Source organism: Anas platyrhynchos, chromosome 5 (genome assembly GCF_047663525.1).
Source record: "Anas platyrhynchos isolate ZD024472 breed Pekin duck chromosome 5, IASCAAS_PekinDuck_T2T, whole genome shotgun sequence".
Classification (NCBI taxonomy): domain Eukaryota; kingdom Metazoa; phylum Chordata; class Aves; order Anseriformes; family Anatidae; genus Anas; species Anas platyrhynchos.
In genome coordinates, this window is record NC_092591.1 from 15,231,518 (window position 1) to 15,253,703 (window position 22,186).

Consider the following 22,186-nt stretch of genomic DNA (forward strand, 5'->3'; position numbering starts at 1 on the left):
TTCACATTCATTAAGTTCAGTTTCATTAGATGTTATCTTGCTCTTATAATCTCAAAAAATGAAACACTCCTGTTTGTCCCATCAATAGCATTCATGATTAGAGGGAGTGGTGGTATTTCTATGATTAACACTGAAACTATTTTTGTACTTACCTTCAATTCTAACTAGTTTGTTCTTTAAATCAATCAGCCATATCTTTTCCATCGTTATTTACCCAACAGTATTTGGTTTTGTATCTACTAATGTTTGGACAGCATCTTCTGAAGTTTAACAGCTCTAAGGAAACCTAGCAGGCATACACGGAGAGCGAGGTACCTTATACCATAGCATAGCAATGTCTTCTTTCCTAACTGTGGCTCACTGAAGGCTGGATCTTGCCTCTGGACTAATATAGAGACTCTGCATGGAGTGATGGATGATGGCTAGATTTACATGTCAGTCATGAGAATCTGCAGTATTTCCTCATGGGCTATGGATTTATTTCTGCCCTTAAATAATTTCCATTCTTTCTTTTTGTCTGGGAAACTGATATTTGCAGTCTCTAGAAATATGCAGGAAGCACAAGAACTTGAGTAAGGAGAGTGGTAGTTTGGCAAAGGGGGTGTAATCATGGCAGAGACGTAAGGTTTAGAGGTTTTTGGTGATTTAATATGGCTGAACTGAAGCCTGTTGACTTCTGTGGGATTTGGAGCAGTTTTGCAACATGAACAAAATCAGGTTAGAAGAGTTTGTTAATTCAGACTTCAGAAATGCATCATTCTAAAGACAACCAAGTGTCTATTTTCTCTTTGTGTGTACATTATCCACCTCCTGCTCTCTCATCCCGCCTTCCTGATGGGCTTGGCTTGCCTGTCTCCTCACTATGTGCTCACTGCTTCACCTATTGGCTGATTTTAAATCCTGTCATCATTTTTCAGTTCCTTTTTTGCATGTGGATTGCTTTTTTTTTTTTTTTTTTCATGCTTCCTTTCTGTGGTTTACCTTCTGTTAATTTATTAATGAAAATGTCAGCCAACGATAGCAATCATTTAAACAGATTTGAAAAATGCCCGTACAGCCACTGCTTTCTCTCTGGCTGTTGTTTACTTTCACTTCAAGTGCTGGAAAAATGTCAAGCTTTTAACACAACTTTCCTCTAAATTTTTCCTGTTGGGTGAGAGATGTGGCTTTTATTTTCTTTTCCTACCCTATCCTTTGACCTTCTTTCTTGGATTATTTTAATCACATAGTTGGTCAAAACACCTGCTTGTAAGTAACATGCAGATGTTCTTTGTTCATGCCAGACCAGTCTTTTCCCAGAATATGAGGCTGGAAGTTCAAAGGCCTGTGATTTGGTCTCACCTTTGCAATAACTGACTTGGTTTATTTTTTTTTTCCTTTGAACAAATCCCATGGGCCTTATCTTTCCAAAAGTAGTTGCTAAGTTTGAACCTCTCCATGTTTTCAAAACAGAAACCTTTTCCCTCAAGCTTGAAAGCCTGCTGTGTGTTAGGAGTTTGTGGAAGAACAGCAGGAAAAGCCAATCCAATGGTATCAGAGGATTGGCTAAAATAACACTAAAAGCTGGCATCCAAGTTTGGATATAGTTATTCTGCAATACTGTACAAAGTCGTGCTGATTTTCTGTGTTCAGGTAAAGAAAGAGAGTTTGCCTCAGATTAGATGGCTTAACTTTCAGTTCTTGGCTTTCTGATTTGTTCAAGATATACTTTTTCAGCAATTCATAACTTAGCAATTTAGGGTCAAAGCAAAATTTGGTAGCAGACGGGAAATTCTATTAGTTAGCTTCTCTTGGTTTATTTTCGGAGCCAACCTTTATTTGCATTAGGAGGCCTTTCAAATACACTGCATGGTTTCTTATAGTGCATCTTAGAATGGAGATGTGGAGATTGCTTCTTTTTAGCTAACAAAATGTTTTTCAATTCCTGCACGGTTTTCAATTCAATTCAGTCCTTTAGGATGTTTAAGAAAAAACAAATCTGAAGAAAATTTCTTACTTTCCACTCAGGAAAAGCTTTGCAGCAGGGACTATATGATTGCTAGAAAAAGCAAAAGTTAAATTTCATCAGTTATGCTTTCTTTCTTTTCAAACTTTCAGTCTCGTTTGATTTTCCCACAGAAAATATGTGCTCTGGAACCAGAAGGCAGCTTGAAAATAGACCTGATTCTTGTGAAGGCAGATGCTGCTCTTCGTAGCATCAGTGAGGATAAGAAGCATGAAGTATTATCTAAATTGAGACACATTAAAGCCTTGTGGGAAGAGACAGCCATATACATCACTCATTGTCACAGGTAAGACGAGTGTACTCTGCACAAGGCTGCTTTTTGGGTTGACGCAAGTTATTTCATCCAGTGCTTTTGTAAAGTGACTGTGTCTGTCTTCTGCCTGGATTGCAGGTAGCAGTCGCTGCTAACCACAGTTGCTGCTAATCCATGAGCATTTGGGGGTTTGGAGAGCAGTAGTGGGGAGAGAGTTGGTGGAAGCTCAGCTCACTCTCCCTTCATAGCCAGCCCATCTCATGGACTTCAGCAATGAATTTTGTTGGCATAGATACCTTCCTTTTACAGGATATTTCCTCCACAGAGTAGGAAGGACCTGGGAAGTAAATTGTGACCTTCTGAAATCAGAGCATCTTAAAGGACAAGGCTCTCAGCATTTTTTTCTTTGAATGCCTTTTGAGCTTGCCATGTTCCACTGGTCCCACCATGATTTCATTTAACTCATCTCTCTTGCTCTTCCCAACAGCCGCATTGAATGGGTCTGGCTGCACTGGAGTGAGTACCTGAAAGCCCAGGATGAGTTTTATGCATGGATTCACAACATGAGGGTGACCTTGGAGCCTGACATTGAGTTGCAGCTTGGCTTAAAGGAGAAGCAGTGGCAGCTGAGCCATGCCCAGGTTCTGCTGAATGATGTCTTAAATCAGTCAGTTTTGCTGGAAAGACTGCTAGAAGAAGCTGCTTCCTTGTTCAACAGGATAGGTGACCCCAGCGTTGATGAGGATGTTCAGAAGAAAATGAGGGTGGAATATGAAGGAATCAAGGAAGAAGCCCAGGTACACCGATTAACAACGGGAGGTGTTCAGATTTCATCAATATGCAGTATCGTTTACTATCTGTGTTTCTTGGCTGATGGGCTTACCTGGTAGGACTGCAAAAAGAAGCAGAGCTGAGGATCTCTTTTCTTTCAGTCAGTGGGCTGGCTGTAGCATTGATGATCTTTGTATAGCCAGGTGCAAAGCATCCATTCACAGGGCCAGGGAATATCACAAGCTTGCGCACTAATTGGTGGTTGTTAAATTAATTTCAGATCCAGAGCTGTGCTCTCCACCTGTAGCACTGGGAAGCACTGGGATGGAGTCAGCTGCAGCCCGACACTGAACTCAGCTGGCCAGTCCCAGTACGAGTTCCATTAAACACAGATATTAATTTGTGCTTGATGCTAATCTTCCAGCTTAACCAGTTATTAGCCTGGTATAAGATGTTGTAGTTATCTTTCAGTGCCAGTGATTTGACCCTGTTCCTGGGTAAAGAAACTAGGATAAAGACAGGATTGGAGCATGTGGCATGGCTAAGGGGTAGAAACTTGCAAGTGGGCTGAAAAGTTCAGTTGCTTACTAACTTGTATTAATAGAAACACCCAAAAGAATATTTGAAATATATATAAACTCATATAGGATATAGAGCTTCTTAAAATCTAATTTGTGCCTCATAGTGGCTTCCAACAAACCCTCAGGCTTGATTTAAGTGATGCAAATACAAATAATTTCCATCTCATTTGCTCTATCTGGCCCCGACATAATGTTGCCTTCTATTTGTTCCCACATCACAACTCAGAGCTGGAGCAATGTATGCTATCCGTCCCTAGGTGCTGTTGTAACAAAGGTTAGTTTCGGATCACACTGGAAGAACAACATTGGGGTGCTCACACCATTTGCTCTGCTTGCTCTATAGATACTTTCTTCTGTTTACAAAGAAAAAAAAAAAAAAAACAGAAAGAAAAAAAAAACAGCTGGCAGCTTTCATGAACATGATATTTTTATTTTTTTTATATAATAAAAATGTTAAAACTGCTACCAATAAGTCTCTCTAGAAAACAGAATATTAAAAATTTTGTATCTGCAGCTGCTGCAGAGAGGCTGTAAAACCACTAGCAGAACTGCAAGTCAAGGTTGATTATTTATTTGTAAAGGTATGTCTCTTCATAATGAGGCAACTGGTTTTATGAATAAGATGGTTTCTTGGAATTCAGATGTCCTCTATCTAGATTGCCATTTAAAATTCTCATTCAGTCCCTTTTAACCAAGATTTGTGTTTAGTTTGGAAGCAGGAGACAGTCATTAGACATTTTAATAAGGCCACTCTTTCAAACAAGTGATTTAAGTACTCAGAACCTGAATGTGACCTTTCTAGGCTGGTTTTACACAGTTTCATTTCTCTGACTGACTTGGAAGTATGCTGGTGTAAATTAGATCAGAAGTGTCTCATAGTAGATAAAATATGTTTTTATGTCTCCAGACAGAAAAAGCTTTTCTTTGGCATTGGTTACAAATACCACATTTCACAGAAAGATGGGGTGAGAAAATCCAGCTAAGAAATCCCTTTCAGGAGGTATGAAATAAAGAAGGGGGTTGGGAAGACTCGGATTTTGCAGCTGAGGTAAATGCAGAGTTCGTTAGGTAATGCCAAGATTGCAGACATGTTGGAAAGCAGAAAAATAGTTAAGGAAGCCCTGCCACCTCTCCCACCAGGAGAGAGGAATGAATGAAAGAGAGACAGGAGTTGTAAGGGGATTGCTCCAGCCCCTCACATGATGAGAGTCCAGGCTAAATGTGAATTGCAGACGCCAGCTGAATGCCTGAGCTGCCTGCCACAGGAGGAATCCTGCTTTCTGTAGATTACACTTGTGTTGAAGAGCATTTTTAGATCCCGTGCAGTTGTCCAGCCCTATCGAGTACAAGCTCTTGGACAGAGATTATTAAACAGTTTAATGGTTTCCTTGTGACATTGCTTTGCTTCTCTGGTATGCGGAAACTTTTTTTTTTTTTTCCTCATAGTGCTAACGTGCCCTTATTTTCAAATTTTAGAAAATTTTCTTTTAATTACATCAATAGAGTTATTTTTAGATGTGGCAGCCATTCCCTAAATGCTTTCCCTTGCCTGATAAAATATCAATATGCAGATGTAGATGGCTGTGGGATTGAGCATAAATTGTGACTGAAGATGATAAGAAAATGTAGGTAGTCAAATATATCAGATATGCCTCAGCACACCGATTTTTATCCATGTTGTCTCTGTTAACTCAAGCCTAGATATTTATAATGCCAGCTCCCCTGTACCTCATAGCTACTAAGACTGAATGCAGCAGGAGAGGCTACAGGAGCTTTCTGCACTCGGTCTGGGGGAGGGATTTAGAGCAGGAACTTCCTTTATATGCTCCAAATTGCCTTCCAAAAGAGGTTTGTTTGCATTTGCTGATTGTTAGGGGACCTTAGGGGAGAGTGTTTCCTATGCCTCCGTTCAACCTCTGTGAGTACCCAGGGCTGAGCGGATCCTGCCCAGACACATTTCTTCCTCTTGCAGCCCATGGTGGACCCATTCTTTTCCTGCCAGGCTCTCATTTTTTCCAGGGCCAAATCCTTGCTGAATATACCTCCTCATGTTAACCATGTGCATGTGGAGATGGAGTTTAACACTGCCCTACTTCCCAAACAGCTAATCTAACACAAGCAAGTGATGTCTTTTTTCCCATCATTTTTCCCATCCTTTCCCTGCCTAATGTCTTGGTGGGGGAAATTCAGACAGTATTTTGTCAGCCTTTTGCTTGACAGCTGTGTATCCATGTGTGTGTCAACTCTTCCTTATGGACGAGCTGTATTCAGACTGTGCACTCCTTTGTTTTGACTGAATAGCCTGTGCCAGGGTGGGTCATTTCTACTTCCTTTTTAACCCTCTATATGTTAAAAACAGGCCTTTGATTTTAATAATAGCTCTGCTTTGATATTCTGGTTCATTCCCTTTCGGACTTCTATCTAAATTAGCCTAATTCCCTGGAAACAATAAACTTGGGCTCATGTGCTTCAGTTTGATGTTTGGATCCAGCACACCATTATAATGATTGCACTCCTCAGGTCCCTAACTCAGGTCAAAGTTTCACCTCCATGCACATCTGCAGACTTGAGAACCAAGGCAAGGGGACACAGCAAATGGGTGCAGAGTTTTGCTGGATACATCTCGGCCACAGAAGTCTGTAGTAATAATTCTGCTTTTTGGTCTGTTGCCCACACCTGTGCTTGCGTTGTCAGCAGAAATGAGAAGTCAGCATGGAAAAGAGAGAGCTGTGCTGCCACCTGCAGAGTGGCAGCTTTGTACTGTGCCGTGGGCATAACCTGTCCCAAAGTTAAAGGCAAAGGCCCAGTGGGACCACCACTCCAAATTCCATATTAAACAAAATGAAACTCACCCTACTGTCAATGACAGCACAGCCTGTCAAGGGTGCTGCTACAAGCACCACGTATATTCCACAGAGGGCTTTTTTTTTTTTTTTTTCCACCTTAGCGTAACACAATTGCGTTTCATGCCACCTGGTAAAGGGCAAAAAAACATCAATCTGATTTGTAGGAAATAGTACTTGGTTGGATATTAAATTACTGGAACAACAGAACAAGATTGCTTATGATTCATGTATAATATCCTTCAGCAAACACAAAACCTCGGCTAACAAAGAAGGATAGACTAAGCAATGTAATTTTGCCCTGTGAGTGGTGCCAGTCTGGATCAGTGGGGAGCAATTCCTGAAGTGCAGGCCACTGTAAGATCAGGGATTATTTTCCTACCAGAGAGGAACCTGTAGTTTGTGTCCTTGGGTACAAGCCTGCAGGACTGAAAGACCCTACAGGACTGCTGGGACAAGCCTTCATGCACGCACCCTCATGTCCTGCTTTCTGAGATGAACCATGAAGTCCCAAGTGCTACTGGGGCTCGTGGAAAGGGGCTCTCGTTTATAAGTTCTGGGTTACAGTTTAAAGGAAAAAGAGTCAGATAAGCACTGTCCTCACGGCTTCTGATGTCTCTTGTTACAGAGCAGAGTGAAACTGCTTGAAAAGATAACCAACGAGCACGAGCGGTACAGCACAGACGTCAACCAGTTTCAATCGTGGCTGAATGGTGTGACAGAAAGATTAAACTGCTGCATTGGGGAAGCAACCAAGTCTTCAGCAGAGGACAAGCTAAAGGCACTGAAGGTCCTTAAATGAAATAATTCTGACAATGAAGCAGGCCTGTGTGTTCTCCATACCTTTATATGTTTCTCAAACCACACAAGGATGTACTTAAGACAAGAATTGCACAAACAAAACAAGGCGGTAGTTGTTGTAATGTTGGTGAAGAGTTATTGCAGATCTGGAAATCGTTAGTATATATGGTTCTCCTGATGGTATCAGGAGTTTCAGTCTGTTTTTTGTTGTTTTTGTTTGTTTGTTTTGTTTTGTGGTGGTGTTTTTTATTTTGTTTTCCTTAAAGCCAGCTCTTCTACAGTTATGTGGTTCTTCGAGCATCTTGCCCTTTTAAACTTTTTAAGTGAAGTTATATTCGGTAAATATGTTCCAAATAGAGCCTGAAGGCACACAGGTCTTGAGTGTATAGAGCTGGTGATAAAAATAACAGTTTTGAGAACAATTTTTAATATTTTAGTACTATGTCTTAAACTGTTCAGCTTTAAATATCATAGATTTGTTTGTCTGCAGCTCCTGTTTTCTCCATCAGGGACCTCAGATGACAAGCGTTTCTGAAAATCGAGCCAATATTTTCAGAATTATGGCAGGTAGTTACTCAGAAGGCAGTCAGATGACCAGCCCTGGCTTCTGGTCACTTGAAAAAAAAAAAAAAAAAAAAAAAGAATTTTATTCTTGAAATAAGAAGTGAAGAATGATATATGTACAACTAGGAGAGGTGGTCTTGTTTTCCTACTGCTTTTGCCTTTTTCCTAGTTTCCAATTCCTACAGATAATGTTTATGTAACTTCTTTCTGCAGGAAATTACCAAAGACATCAGGAGTGGTGGGAAGAAATGGAAGTACCTTGAAAATCAATGTGCAGAGGTGATTCAGAATACCTCCCCACTGGGAGCTGAGAGAATGAAGGATGAACTTGAAGAGCTGAAAAAAGCCCTGGAGAAGTTGAAACTGCTGAGCAGTGAGGAGGAGGAAAGATTGCTCAAGATCCAACAGTCAGAAAGTGCCTACAAGTCCCAGGTCAGACAATTAGAAGCAGATATCCAGGAATTCAAAAAAGACCTACAGAAACTAGAAAATGACCTGAACTCTGGGGAAAGGGAAAAGACTGAAGATGCGTTTGTAGCTCAGTGGAGAAAATGCAATGTAAGTTGCTGTCCTTTGAATGCTTAACAATAGCAGGTATCAAATGTAGTCATAGATTGAACACACAGAGTCACATCCAGCTGCCTGCCCCATTGTTTACAGATGATAAGGAAAGAGTAGTAGTATATATGAAACAAATGGACGAAAGTGTGAATACCAGCCATGGAATCAAATACTCTAACCTTTATCTCACTGCACAGTAGGGAGGAGGACTGGAAGATGATTTGGAGTTTTGTATTTTGAGTCCATAGGGAAAATATGCAAAAGGAGAACAATACAGAACAAACACATAATTTGCTCTATTTATAAAGAAGTAGGAAAAATAATGCCTCACTGTATGTACAAATATATACATACATTCACATACATACAAATGTGTCCTTATAAGTACACATACCTTGGGGGTTTTTGGAAGGCCGTTTTTATGTTACATCCTTCATCTGTGTAAGGTGGGTACATGTATTATGTGTATTACGTGTATTCCCCTACCATCAAACACAACTATCTTTTTTAAGTCCCACATTTGTAATAATCCAACAGCAAAATCAGTCTGTTGGAAAAAGGAGTGCAAAGTTATTTGCACATAAAGTACGCAAGAATCTTTACCAGTTGTTTCATCTTAAAAGGTTGGTTTTGCATTTATCATCTCTTTCCAAAATACTTTTCATAGCTATTCATATGTCCAGAACTCAGCAGGACTAGATGGGGAAAATTATATGTAAAAAAAAAAAAAAATCCACTAAATACAGATTGGTTCGATCCAATTACAGCTACATTTTTTTTTGTTGGTTTAGTTTCCTTACATCAGCATAGAATTAACGTTCTATATTTATGGATGTTTCAGAAAGATGTGTTCCTGTAAACAGAGGTGGTTAAGATTATTCCAGACATGCATCTTGTTATACAGTGCAATCAGTGAACTGAAACTGGGTCTAGCTGTGATTCACTGTTCAAACAGCAAACCCCACCGATCAGATGCCAGAGGGTAGGCAGTGGGGCAGAGAGGGAGGACAGCAGAGATCACCTGCAGGAACAAAACAGTTCCTGAGAATATTTTCCACTTTATCAAATTTCATATTCATTACAGCCAGGAAAAAAGGCATCGGAAAGGGGACTTTTGGTTAGCAACATGAATACCTTGAGAGACAGCCTTAGCACTTCATTTCATGTTCCAGACAGTACGTATGGTGTGACCTGTTTGTTATTTTTGTGATTAAGGCAACAAGAGCTGTTCTGGCTGCAGAAGAATCGAAGATTGAGAGGCTGAAGGCTCAGCTTAAGGATCTGCTACAGTTTTCCCAAGATGTGCAGCCACACGCTGAGAGTGTTGTCTCTGCCATACGGGACTATCAAAGGTAGAGAGAAGTCTGACTATGGAGGGGGGGAGCAATCTCTCAGGAATTGAAGGGATTGAGAGGGACCTTGTAAAAAAAGAGAGAAGCCATACAATTGTAGGTTACAGGTGGAAAAAAAGTTTTTTTTTTTTTCTTTTTTTCTTTTTTCCTACTTAAATCTGCCTCCACATTTCAATAAGCCTGCAATTTTAGCCATTTGCTAGGAGTTGTAGGTTTCTGGAAGTTTTCATGCAGTGATTTTGTGTCATTGATGTCGTGTATGGTTCGAAGAAAATTAGATTGTTGGCAGCTAATTTGATCTTCTTAGTCTTGTATAATAATAATTCATGTGCTTTGCTTGCCTTTCATGACAGCAACTAGAAAATCGGGACAGGAGCTGTAGTAGTTCAGAACCATTATGGCCCTTCCTTTTTGAGTCTGCTGTGATGACTCATCGGCCTTAGCAATTACTTGGCAGAGTTTATTCCCCTTCTAACTGCATGCATGCGTAATTCCTGTTTTTGTCTTGCCTTGGATTGGGTTAAATTCTGAAAGTTTAGCCTCTTCCTAGACTTCAGTGTTTCCACTTCCAGGTTGTCTGGAATCAGGAAGTCAGGAAGTAAAGAAGCTGCAGCGAATTTTGCAACTAGAAAAAGGTTTTTTTTTGTGTTTTTTGTTTTGTTTTGTTTTTATTTTTTAGGAAAAATATTTGGTTACATGTTTTTTTAAACTGTACGCAAGATTATTTTCCTCTATGAAGTGCAGAGTATGCTTCCTAGCTGGGAGAGTTTTTTCCCTCTAGTTTTCTTCCAAAGCTTCTTCGCAAATTCTGGCAGCTTCATGCTGAGCCCGGAAGGGCCAGCAGAGGAAATGGCAAGGTACGAGTAATGTCAGTGCTTTCCTTTTGCGGAGCTTTCAGCTTCTGCAAACCTGTATTTGTTTAGCTTTGTAATGTCGCGGTGACACAAGTAAGATTATTCTTTCTGGCTTTATAGACAGGCAGAATTAATCGTGATTACCTTGGAAGCCTGTGGCATTGTTCTTGACTACTTATCCCGTGAATTCTCATGATACAGTTCCCATGTGCACACGCAGTTTGGGCTGCATTCTGCCATGTTCGATAGGACTCAGCAAACTGTCAGGAAAGCTTAGAAAAACAGGAGGCAGATGCATGGGTGTGTCTCTGCTAGGCCTTGTTACTCAGCTGTGTCTTGGATAAGCCTTTGTAAGAGAAGCCTGGATACTAAATAAATGTGTGCTGATTTATTTTTTTATATATATCCACACATACACACATATGTATACACATATATATACACACACAGAGGTAGATAGGTATGTGTATACATATATATATTTATTTATATTTTTCCAGAATCGTATATATAAATGTATCTAAATACAAGAGCTTCTGCAAATGTGGTTCTTCAAAATTTTAAAAATCTAGATTTGAAGACAAAAAATGATTACATATTTTCCTTTTGTTATAGGTAAGGTAGAGTGATCATAGCTTTCTTAATACAATTTTTATATGTAAAACTACAGACAACTGTAGTTAAATTCTAGATACCCTTGGCTTGTTCCTCCCAAAAGTCAATGAGACTGCTCTGGTAATATAATCTGGTAAATCATGCTGCTGATATCAGCCAAGAAAGATGACATGCAAGGGGAAATGACTGCTAAAAACACAAAGAAGTTCCTGATACACAGTTGCACAAAAATAAAAATGTGTCTTGGGACATCTAAATGAAGTTTTGTCAGACCTTTCTGACTGACACAACAGCTGTCAGTATGTAACACCAGGCTCAGACAGTGAAAAAGACTGAGGCTTTTGTGTTGGATATGGTTTACACCCAAAGATTGTGTTAATTCATGCCTCAATGAATGGGATATTTGGACTTGGATTTCTTTGTAATTTTTCTCTCAGCTGTCACTTTATCCTTGCAGTGTTAGAAGGAAGACATCTAAATTGAGTACTGACGTAGAAACTCAACTGAGGAAAGTCTTCCAAAATCCCGTGCAAGATTTTGAACAGTGGAAGCCATCCGTCCAGATGCTCCTGGAGTCTCCAGAGCCATCACTGGCTCAGATTGAGGTAGCAAACCTGTTACTAAATTCAGAAACTAATACTTGGTATGTGTTTGTCCAAGCTATGCCAGCAGCTGCCTGTGTACAGCTGCCAAACAGCAGCAGCTGGAAGGGCCTTTCCTGTATGATATGAAACCCCACAGCACAGAGTTCAACTCAAGCTGTAGCAGAATATCTTATTTTCTGCCCTTACCTGGTTAATTGGAGTTGTCAGCTGAATAGGCTGAAATGCTAGGTGTCTTTAACAATGTTGATAAAACTGTTTAGCCTTAACCCAAATTGTCCTGGATGGGAAGTCTGTGGACTCTGTAATGTGTGTAGTGATGTAGTTGTGGGATTAAAATGCATGATTTCTGCGTGCACCCAGGAAAGTGTGTTTGTTACTTTGTCATCCCTGTAATCTCCAGAATAGCTGTATCTGTGAACAGGGGTGGAGTTTACCCTTGGGATGAGCATTCAAGCTGTCCTTTCTGTTGGTTGTTTAGGCCTCTCCTCTGCACAGACAACTCTTTCCATAGCACAGCTTTCCTCTATTTCTGTTCACAAAATGGATGCAGCCCTGGTGCTTCTAACATTATCAGGAAGACTTTTCCTTTAACTGGGCACTGTCCAGGTACCTTCTGTTACCCCTTGTCGGCCCAGCATGCTGTTTTTACCTGAGTTTGTCCTACTGCCTTGGTTGTGTGACTTGTGTGAGAATAATACGGTTATGTTATGATTTGTTTGTTTGTTTGTTATGATTCCACTGGAAGAATTGTTTTCCTTTAGGTTGCTCTAGCTGAAAGCTCCCAGTTCAAAGAAACGTTGATGACGTTACAGTTGAAGAAAGATTTGCTAAACAGTATCTTTGGTGAGGAAAATGCTAAATCTTTCCTGTCAGAAGTAGCTGAAGCTTCAAAGGAGAGAGCAATACTACACAAACGTCTGTTACAAACCAAAAGCAAACTCCAGGTGAGCTTCAAAACACATATGCAGACTTTGCCTGTGACAAAGATCAATCTTTTACTAAGCCAGTTTTATAGAAATAAATGTAGTATGAATCAGTTGGGCCTAATCTATTTTCCTAGGCTAATCAAATATTCAAATAAATGTATGGCCTGTTGCATAGTGTGGGATAGTATTTGTTCTGAGTTTGAAATGGACATTAACAAAGATAGTGCCAAGGGATGGATACTGAATGCTGATTTTTTTTATTCTTTCTCTCCTAGAATTTGATATCACAACATGAGGACTTTGATGTTGATTTTGCACCTTTGCAGATGAAATTATCTGCCATCAAAGCCAAATTAGATCTGCAGCATGAACAACAGCCAGACCTCTTGGGTAAAAAGACACAGCTCCAGAGACTCCAGGTACATTACAGCAATGCTTGACCTTGATGTGCTCCTGGTCCTGTTTAATTAGTGTTAGAAACTCAGGACTGTGTCCCCTAAATAGAGCTAGTTTTTCCACCAAAAAAAATGTATCCTTCTGCTACATACTGAGAATGAAACTGCATGAGATAAACTGTACCTTCCTCCCTTCATAAGCAGGGAGTTTCCATTGTCCCACCTCCCTTCACATCCCTGCTTCCTGCTGTTTACCTTCTCTCAGCTTTGACACTTGCCCAATTTACACCAAGACCTAATTCAGCTGGCTAAAATAGGGTAAATTACAATGTTTAATGTTTTGAACTTGTTCAGCAAAGGGTCCAACATGCTCAGTGGGACTAGGTAGCTGGGAAAGGGGAGAGAAGGGATGAAAGGAAAGAGAGAGGGGGGCATCAACGTTCCTTTTGGCCATGGTGAGGTATGGTGATACTATGCTTTTTCACCTTTGGTGACTGCACAGTTGTCAGTACTTACCCAACTGTATTATGTATCCTCTGGCAGCTTTTCAGCATCTTGTTGTCTTTGTTATCAACAGGTGACACATAAGAACATTCAGCCATTTATTTCAGAACCATTTACTTCTAGACATCAAACAATTAATTTTCTTAATGACAGTTTTTGTTTGTTTGTTTGGTTGGTTGGTTGGTTTTTGTGCCCTCACACTCAACTGGAATTTTCTTTAGTGAATATTTGGTAAAGGGCCACACCACATCTAGCACATAGCCTTTACACAGTCTGTCTTTTCCACTGCAGATGATCCAAGATGACTTGGCAGAGCTTGCAATTCAAATGGAAGAGGTAGAGATCCTGGTTCAGTCAAACCCGACACAGAAGCATGAAATGGATCAACTTTCATCTGATGCTCAAGCCATAGAAAGATCACTGAAGGTAACACATGGAAGAGTTTTTGGTTGCAGGAGGAGTTACCAGTTGCCCCATTTAAAATAAATAGATAAATAAATACTTAGATCTTTGAGCATATGAGATTATAAACTAAGACAGATATATTCATTTCAGGTGAAGAAGGCACTAAATTCTTATGACTTTGATAACTCTTCCAGGATTCTCTAGTTATCTGTAATGTAATTTCCCTTCAGGAGGGATTACCTTCCACATGTATATTTTATATAGATAAATTATTTCTGGAGAGGGCCTGAGATTTCTGACAAATAGATCTGATAGTTACATTATTATAGCGGTGCTTGGACTTGTTCACTTTTTCTTGGATAGAGCTATAGTACCAAGCCAATAGTTTTTTCTTGTGTAGCTTTGTGACCTGAAAACTGATGTGTTGCAGCTTCACAAGTACTAGTTTTGACCTGAGACTTTCTGTAGCTTGTAAACATAGTTATAAAACGACCTTTCAAAACAGTCTCAGAGGAAGAGCTTATGAAATGACCTTATAGTTATGGAGAGCACCATAAAATAACTTATCATAAAGTGTTACCCTAATATGCACTGTTGAATTTTAGTTTCAATCTCGATAATCCCATTTATCATTGAACCGGACTTTATGAAAAAAAAATAAAAATCTCTACAGTCATTTCTGTACAGTCATAGTAAAAGATGTATTTCATATTGATTGAAGTATAAAAAAGCCATATTCTTTATTCTGTTTCAGCTGAAAAAAAAAAAAAAAAAAAAAAAAAAAAAAAGGAGCTATTCTAGTGCTTAATGCCCCCATGTGGTTGAATTCAGGTCTGCATGAGCTTGTAGGTGTCATGCCACTGATAGTAGAAGGTTTCTATGTCTTGTTAACAGCTGTTTGTTTCCTTTCTGCCCGTGAGATTCTGTCTTAGCAGTCACAGTGTTAGATCTAGCAGTAAAAGCGCTTTTTGTCTGTGTTCAGTTGCTGACATATTTTTATCATTTGCAGATGATGATCCAGCAGACTGAAGACCATGTTCAGAAGCACTGGGCATTTAATGACAAACTCTCTGACCTCCAGCAGTGGATCACAGCAACCACAGGGAAGATCAGCTCCTACCAGGGTGCTGCTGGAGAGCAGAGTACTGAGAGCAGGATGGCAGACCTTGAGGTGAGAAAGGCGTCTTAGTGTAAGATGCTGCAAAGTGAATAAGTAACATTCAGACATTACGAGAAGGGGTTTTATAGCAAGGGGCTCCAAGCTGAGGGGAGTGGTGATGTTTGTTCTTCCTGAGATAACTTTTGCTGCTGCTGTCTCCCTGCTTTGCCCTGTGCTGTGGGATATGGACCTAGGTACAAGACAAGAACAGTGAGAAATAGACAAAGAACTGTAGAAATGGATAAAATTTTATTAAAGGACTAGTGGTTTTGAAATGTTATACCTATCTTTGTCTGTATGTATGCATCAATACACTGAACATTACCATGTTAGCTATCCTTCTACTGTGTTGAAACAAGCAATTCCACAGTGTTTTTTTTTTCTTTTTTTTTTTTTTTTTTCTTTTTTCCCCTATGTAGCAGTATTTTGCATGCTAGATTCACTCTGCCAGCTTACCTCAGCTGTCAGCTTTTGCCTTCATATGGGAAACTAAAATATCTCAAGGGAAGGCTAGAGAAGGGATGTACTGACAGCTTAGGCCCTTTAAGTTTTGCCATCAGCTCTTTTACTTATGTTGGCTCTTTGCAAGAATCCTCAGCATATCTTTTTTCCCCGCTAGGTATGTTCTAGCTAGTGCCAACAGAACCAGCATAGTCCTGGACTGAACATGGCCTTCAGTCTCACATAGCCTCTGCTTTACCCAGGATACCTAGAAGTAACTGTAAGGGCTGTGCGTTTCAGAGATGGATAGCAGAGTTTCCAGATAAGGAGATCCAGCTGTACCTTGTAGAAGCTCATGGCCAGCCGGTCATGGAGAATTCTTCCCCAGAGGAGACCGCCCATATCCAGGCTGAGCTGGATCAGCTGAAGGAGTCTTGGAGATCACTGAAAAAAATGACAGCTGGGTAAGTGTTCATGTGTGTTTTCCTCAAGTCCCTTCAACGGTCTGCTCCTTACTGCTGTATGACCAGAAATACTTAGTGCTTTATGCTCTGTGCTGTAAAAGTGAACAACTATGTTGCAACACTGGGGAGCAGGATGAGATTTTATTTCATTGTTTGTAATTTGGAAATCATGACTTTGAAGAAAATCATCTTAGAAAATCCAAGGACCAGAGTAGTCTCTGAAGCTGCCTTTTCCGTGCTTGGAGCAGGCAGTGCCTCCCTAGGGTCTGGCTCACCCTTGTGCAGCAGCCCATGTCCGAGGAAATAGGACATAGACTGGGTGATATCTGCTGTTGTTCCTCACCTGTCCATTCTCTTTGCTGTCTGGTCCAGAGCTATCTCAAAGGAGGCTATGTCTGTGCTAGCTTGTGACTTTTGCAAACCTGCAGGAGTCGAAGAAGAGCTAAAACCCTCCCTTAGCTGGCAAACGTGGACTTACTTGTTTTGTCCTCGCTGTGCAATGTCAAACTGCTGTTCAGGCCTGTTAGTCTGTATTAAAATTGAATACTGTGCTACTTGTGAGTGTGTGTGTGTGTGTGTGTATTCACATGTAGTGACAGGACAAGCATAAAAATGACCTAAATTGAGGAAGGCCTACTTGTACTTCTTGCTGTTTCCAGACTGGGAGGTGTATTGTCGAGGAAGTATATTTTTTGGACACTCACTTCACCCAGTGAAGGAAAATAAAACAGTCCAATGAAAATTGACTGGTGCTGCTTTGAGACAATTCTGTCTTGATCTTATTTTGTTAAAAAGATGATGGAAATAACTGTAACATTAATAAATTGTAATAGTTTTATTTCACTACAGACATCCCCCACACACCAGTCAAAATGTGTGCATCTCACTGTTAGAGGTCTCACTGAACTGATACCTTTGATTTTGTGTTTGCAAGTATTCTCAAAAGGCGGCGGTTAAATAGACCAGTGGCTGATAAGAAGAAGAAGAAAATAGCATCTGTGGACAGCAAACACATGTCAGGACCTGCATCCCGTCTTTTAGATCCCACCTATAAGCAGGTGAGAGGGGGACTTTGAGTCTGCCTTTGTTATCAGTTTCACAAGAACAATTTAATTGACTTCATTTGATACTATGGGTTATAAGCTTGGGGTTGAGATCTTGCAATCCGGCCTTCAGAAGAAACATCTGACTTAACAGTAATGGATTATTTTGTTGCTGTTGTTCTGTAACGTAGGAGAGGATAGGAGAAGGACAAAATACAAGTAGCCACCTTGCGCTCCTACATGACTTTGAAGAGTGGTTACAAGGAGAAAACATCAAACTGTTCAAAATTCTTGCTGCAACTTCATCTTCCACAGAGGAAATCAAGGCACGCCGTAACAAACTGGAGGTTAGTTTTCCAGACAGAGATTGAAATAAAAGCATCTCCATAAAGAATGTTATTTAAAAAAAGTACACTTCCTGCATTAGGAGACTCCAGTGCTACAGAGGAACTAGTAAGCTCAGGACTTTAGGACAAGTATTTTGCTCATAATAAGAAAGATCTGCCAGAGCCAGAGTGGTAGAAAGGAAAGGAGCAGCCTGGCCTGTAGATATTAGACGGAACATTTCTAGCATGGTACAGCAAAGATGTTCATTAAAATAAGCTGATTTAAAATCAGTGTTTGGTATTTGACATGACTGTTTTAGATTTGTTTGAATGAACTAACAAAGCATGCTGTAAGAAATGAAACAAAGATATCCAAAGCTGCATGGGTACTGCAGATGAGTAAACCATTAATTCAAGCAAAAAAAAACAAACAAAAACAAAACCAAGGATAGAAGTAAATATGCTGTTCCAGAATACCCAGTAGTTTGATTTAGTACCACTGTTTTTTTAAGTGTTAGACTTTAAAAGTAAGATCTTCTTGAATTCCGAGTTACTGGTGTAACTTTGCCTGCAGAAACTGCAGGCTCGTGTGCCTGATGGTCAGCATCGCTTTGAGGACCTTCTTCATCTTCGTGCTGTCATTGGTGACTCTGAAGGTCTGGAGGACCTGCGTTACCGATGGATGCTTTACAAATCTCACCTGAAAGATTACACGAGTTTGCCGGTAGGTGACAGCATTCAATTTGCTGATCTCTGCCTTTGCTCATTCAGCTTGCTGCAAATTTCTAGTCCCAAATCACCAGCACAGTTATGTTTGCTTAATTAAAACCTTCCTTAGTAAATGCCATATAAGACAGAGCAAATATAGCTATGTATTTGTAAACATAAGCATGAACCTTCTTGTATTAAAATAAAAGTTGCACACTAGTTTTTTCACTTTATAAGCAATGCTCAGAATATTTCTTAAAGTGGAAGGTTCCAAACAGAACAATAATTAGCTGTTAGAGGAGCACGGCCAAAAGCACGACAGACACCAGCAGAGTCAGATCATGCTCTCTTTTATTGCCCGAATAGTCTAACTTTTATAGTGAACTTAACGGGGGCGGACAGTGTTTCACACAAGATTATTGGTCAAAAGCACTCAGACAAACAACTACAAGAAAACAACCCCACCTGCAAGAAAACAACCCCCTGGTGATTAGCAGTCACGTAGACCTTGTCCTTGAAGCCAGCTGGTGGTAACAATATTTTTCTGAGTTTCTCGATTGGGCGACGTGGGAACACTGTCATGGGAACTTCTCATAGTTACCCAGGTAGCTTGGTTTGCTCAGCTACAGCAAGCCATGGTATTTGCTGAGGCCTACTCCTGGTTGTTTAGAACAAGTTCAGATAGAACAACTGTTCCACGGACTCATGTCCACACCCTTTGTGCCAATTCCCAACAATTAGCCATTGTCAAAAATGCACACAATTGGGGATGGTGAGGTTTTTGCATGTGAGTATTTTGGTTATATACCTTGTTCTGGGCAAATGGGTTTCTAGCTTTTTGCCCTTTCTCTATACAACATGTTCTCTTGAATTATTTTATTATTTTTTTGAACAGTTCCTGTGGTAAGAATATATTCATTATTTGTGTCTTTCCTGCTAGAAGACAGTGATCAGAATAGCCACTGACTGAACTAACTCAGAAAGTAACAATGCACAGGAGGACCTTGTGCTATGTATGTCCCTTTTGAAACTGTCTTCATGAGCTAAGGATGTAGAATGGGATAAGGACAGGTATTTTTAAAGAACAACTGCAATATATTTTAATGTGTGAGATAAATGTTTAAAGACTTTATAGAGTTATTACATTTCAGATATACTAAGGATGGCAAAATTCATCCCAATATGTAAGATATTCTGAGTCATGCTAAAGGTATTCCCATGTTCTTAGCATAAACATACATAATTATTAAGAGTTTTTTCTAACTTAACGTTGTCTGTTCAAAATACCTTAATCAGAGGACTTGACTTTCCAGTTGTACATTTGACACTTTCTATACAGAACTTGAACACCTGAAAAAAATGAAACCCCAGCAAATTTTCTGCTTTAGGAAACCTTGGTTTCAAATCCAGAAATTACTTAAAACACAAATCCTTTAAAGTTCACAGAAGGTATTCATGACCTCTGTTAATCAAAAACATATTTCTTAGATTTCATTGCCACTGATTATAACGAGTAATGTTTTTTTTTTTTGACCAAAACCTCATGTAAGTATAAGCATAGTCAATAGGTGTCAGTAAAATCAAACTTATTGGTAGGAGAACATTTCATCTGATTCATAGTTGAGAACCTAAAAGCATTTTAGCCTTCTGCTTAATATGTGTTAAAAAAGTCGTTAAAAAAAATCACCTGCTGGTTCACTCTATCCAGATGACCATGAATTTAAAGAAACATCCCATGTGAGGTGAATACTCATTTATAGGCTCCACTGGGATCTTAAGTTCACATTTTATTTTATTTATTTTTATTTTTTTTAACAGAGTTTGAGATCTTCAGAAGAACCAGACAGATTCAGAAAGGTATGAGAGTTTCCTTTCATTAAACTAATATATATATGTGTGTGTGTGTATATATATGTATGTATATTTTACCAGACATTTCACAAGTAATTATTTTAAATTTTATTTTCAAGATTCTTAATAACTAAATAATTTCAAGAATGTCTCTTAAATAATTTTCTCTCCTTTTTTTTTTTCTTTTTCTTTTTTTTCTTTATCCATAGAATCCATCTCCTATATGCTATGCTATATGAACTTTATTCATTTTTTCAAAAGATACTAAGGAAGACTTAATATCCTTCTTTAAAGGATTTAGGGACTAAGTGCCTAAATAACTTTGAAATTGGGACTTCTGATTCCTTTAGACACTTCAGAAAAATTGCTTTGGATCATTGAGCTGACTTTCTTACTAATGCAGAAAAACAGAAAGTAAAGAGATTTGCCTAATATTATTAGACTAAATCCTTACTCTAAGCAGCAAAATTTCTCCTGTGAAGAGTTTCTTTTGGAAGTGATGACATAAGAAACAGAAGCAGTACAGCAGATGATAAGGACAAACTTAAAGAAAACAAAATACTGCCAGCTTCTTACTTAACCTAAGAAGCTTTTCTGATCCACTTTTCATAAGTTGGGGAGTGTTTCTGTTGAGCTGGACAGTGCTGAACAGTCCTTTCTCTCTGTCAGACCTTACTCTGTTTACAGAGAGATAGCTTCTACTTTGCACTGTTATCTCACTCTCCCTGTGTTTTTAGAAGGAATAGAATAAGGCTCTATTTGCCCAATACACGGTCAATTGGATGAATAATGTGTTGTATGAACATAATCACATAATTATCTTAAACTAACCCAAGCCCTTGATTTCCCCTGTTGCAACATCTCTTTTGAAAAGACCAATATTTAAAGTGTAATACAGTGCAGCTCTAGTATGGTGAGAAGTCGAGATTTCTTCATTCAGAGATATTCCTTTGATGCTCAGATGTGGAGAAGCAACTCTGATGTTTTTCCCTGGTGAAATAGTGACTTATTCCTGGTAGTTTTCACACATCACCAGAATAGTTTTGGCTATAGTTCAGCCTTCCCGAAAACCCCCAAAGACTTTCCATTTTTGCCTGTCTGGCTCAGCATTAATTGATTAGTAATGCAGTAAAGTTGACAGTATTTTGCAGGTTGGAAAAACAATGTGACATCTTAATACTTGGTGTAGACTGAAGCAAACACTTAGTAGTGTTGCGTTTCCCTAGAGGGACAGTCCAGAAGACTGACCAAGGAATTCTCTGCTTTCATATGATTCAGTTGGCTAGAGTTGTCTGGGGAGGAGTGGAGTGAGGAATAAAAAAAATAATTAAAAAAAAAAAAAAAAACAGTTAAAAAAAAAAAAAAAAAACAACAAACAAAACACAACAACAAACCAAAGCAAATGAGCAAACAAACAAAAAATCCCTTTGGGCATCAGCCCATCTTCACTGAGCAATTAGCTGTCATTTTGTAATTCATCTGTCCCACCTGCCTTGGGGTAGGTGGTATTTGCTCCCCAATCTCTCTAAAAGAGACCGAAATCTGCTGTTAATTTTCAAGGATACTGAAATAACATAATGGCAGACAGCAAACATTTTTCAATTAGGTCTACAGCAAGAGGACAAAAAAACATTCTCTGAGTTTTTAATAGCTACTGAACACAAAGAGAAACAGCTCGGGGTGAGAAGGATTGTAGAACTGAAATAACCCATAAGCACAAAGGAAATGGCTCCCATTGCACCACCGTTATGTGCAGTTTTCCCCCAGCCAGTACAAATGTTGTTGTAACTTACACCTTAATCACTTCAGTGGGATTCTGCAGACTTCAGAGCATTCATTCTGGATTTAAACTGTGTCTACAGTCAGAATCCAAGTGCTGTAAGCAGAAGTGTCTCTTTCATTCAGGCTAAGGTTATTATCAGGATGTGAGCCTGCTTTGACATAAGGTGGTTGAATACCATTTAGGAGAACCAGAAGATAATGTTGATCCCTTGTGGGTGCATCACTGTTCAGGCTGAGAAAAGAGGAAAAGCAAACCAATTGCAGAACTGAGAGCTTTGCAGTTTATTTTAAAATCCGATGTAACACTCAAAGTGTGATTAGAAATTAAAGATAAAGCAAAATATTTTTGTACATGCATGTTTTAACTATCCTTTCAA

The 22,186-nt window shown here is 39.3% G+C and overlaps 1 protein-coding gene across 15 annotated transcripts in view; it reads left to right on the forward strand.

The window, feature by feature from the left end:
- Nucleotides 1-22,186, forward strand: part of SYNE3 (spectrin repeat containing nuclear envelope family member 3) — a 75,431-nt gene that overhangs the window by 21,316 nt on the left and 31,929 nt on the right. For 12 of the 15 annotated variants that reach the window (XR_011809517.1, XR_011809516.1, XM_027459381.3 and 9 more), the window contains exons 3-17: nt 2,119-2,291; nt 2,746-3,055; nt 7,082-7,243; nt 8,032-8,376; nt 9,595-9,731; nt 11,658-11,805; nt 12,567-12,749; nt 13,007-13,150; nt 13,922-14,056; nt 15,045-15,206; nt 15,936-16,099; nt 17,034-17,157; nt 17,334-17,489; nt 18,043-18,192; nt 19,995-20,033. Coding sequence is in view for 13 of the 15 variants with exons in the window: in XM_027459381.3 (XP_027315182.3) it covers nt 2,119-2,291; nt 2,746-3,055; nt 7,082-7,243; nt 8,032-8,376; nt 9,595-9,731; nt 11,658-11,805; nt 12,567-12,749; nt 13,007-13,150; nt 13,922-14,056; nt 15,045-15,206; nt 15,936-16,099; nt 17,034-17,157; nt 17,334-17,489; nt 18,043-18,192; nt 19,995-20,033 (2,532 nt within the window). In the remaining 2 variants the exon portion in view is untranslated. Of the gene's footprint in view, nt 1-2,118; nt 2,292-2,745; nt 3,056-7,081; nt 7,244-8,031; nt 8,377-9,594; nt 9,732-11,657; nt 11,806-12,566; nt 12,750-13,006; nt 13,151-13,921; nt 14,057-15,044; nt 15,207-15,813; nt 16,100-17,033; nt 17,158-17,333; nt 17,490-18,042; nt 18,193-19,994; nt 20,034-20,236; nt 22,178-22,186 lie in introns of those variants that run through there. The other 3 variants (XM_072038334.1, XM_072038332.1, XM_072038336.1) reach the window with 3 other exon arrangements.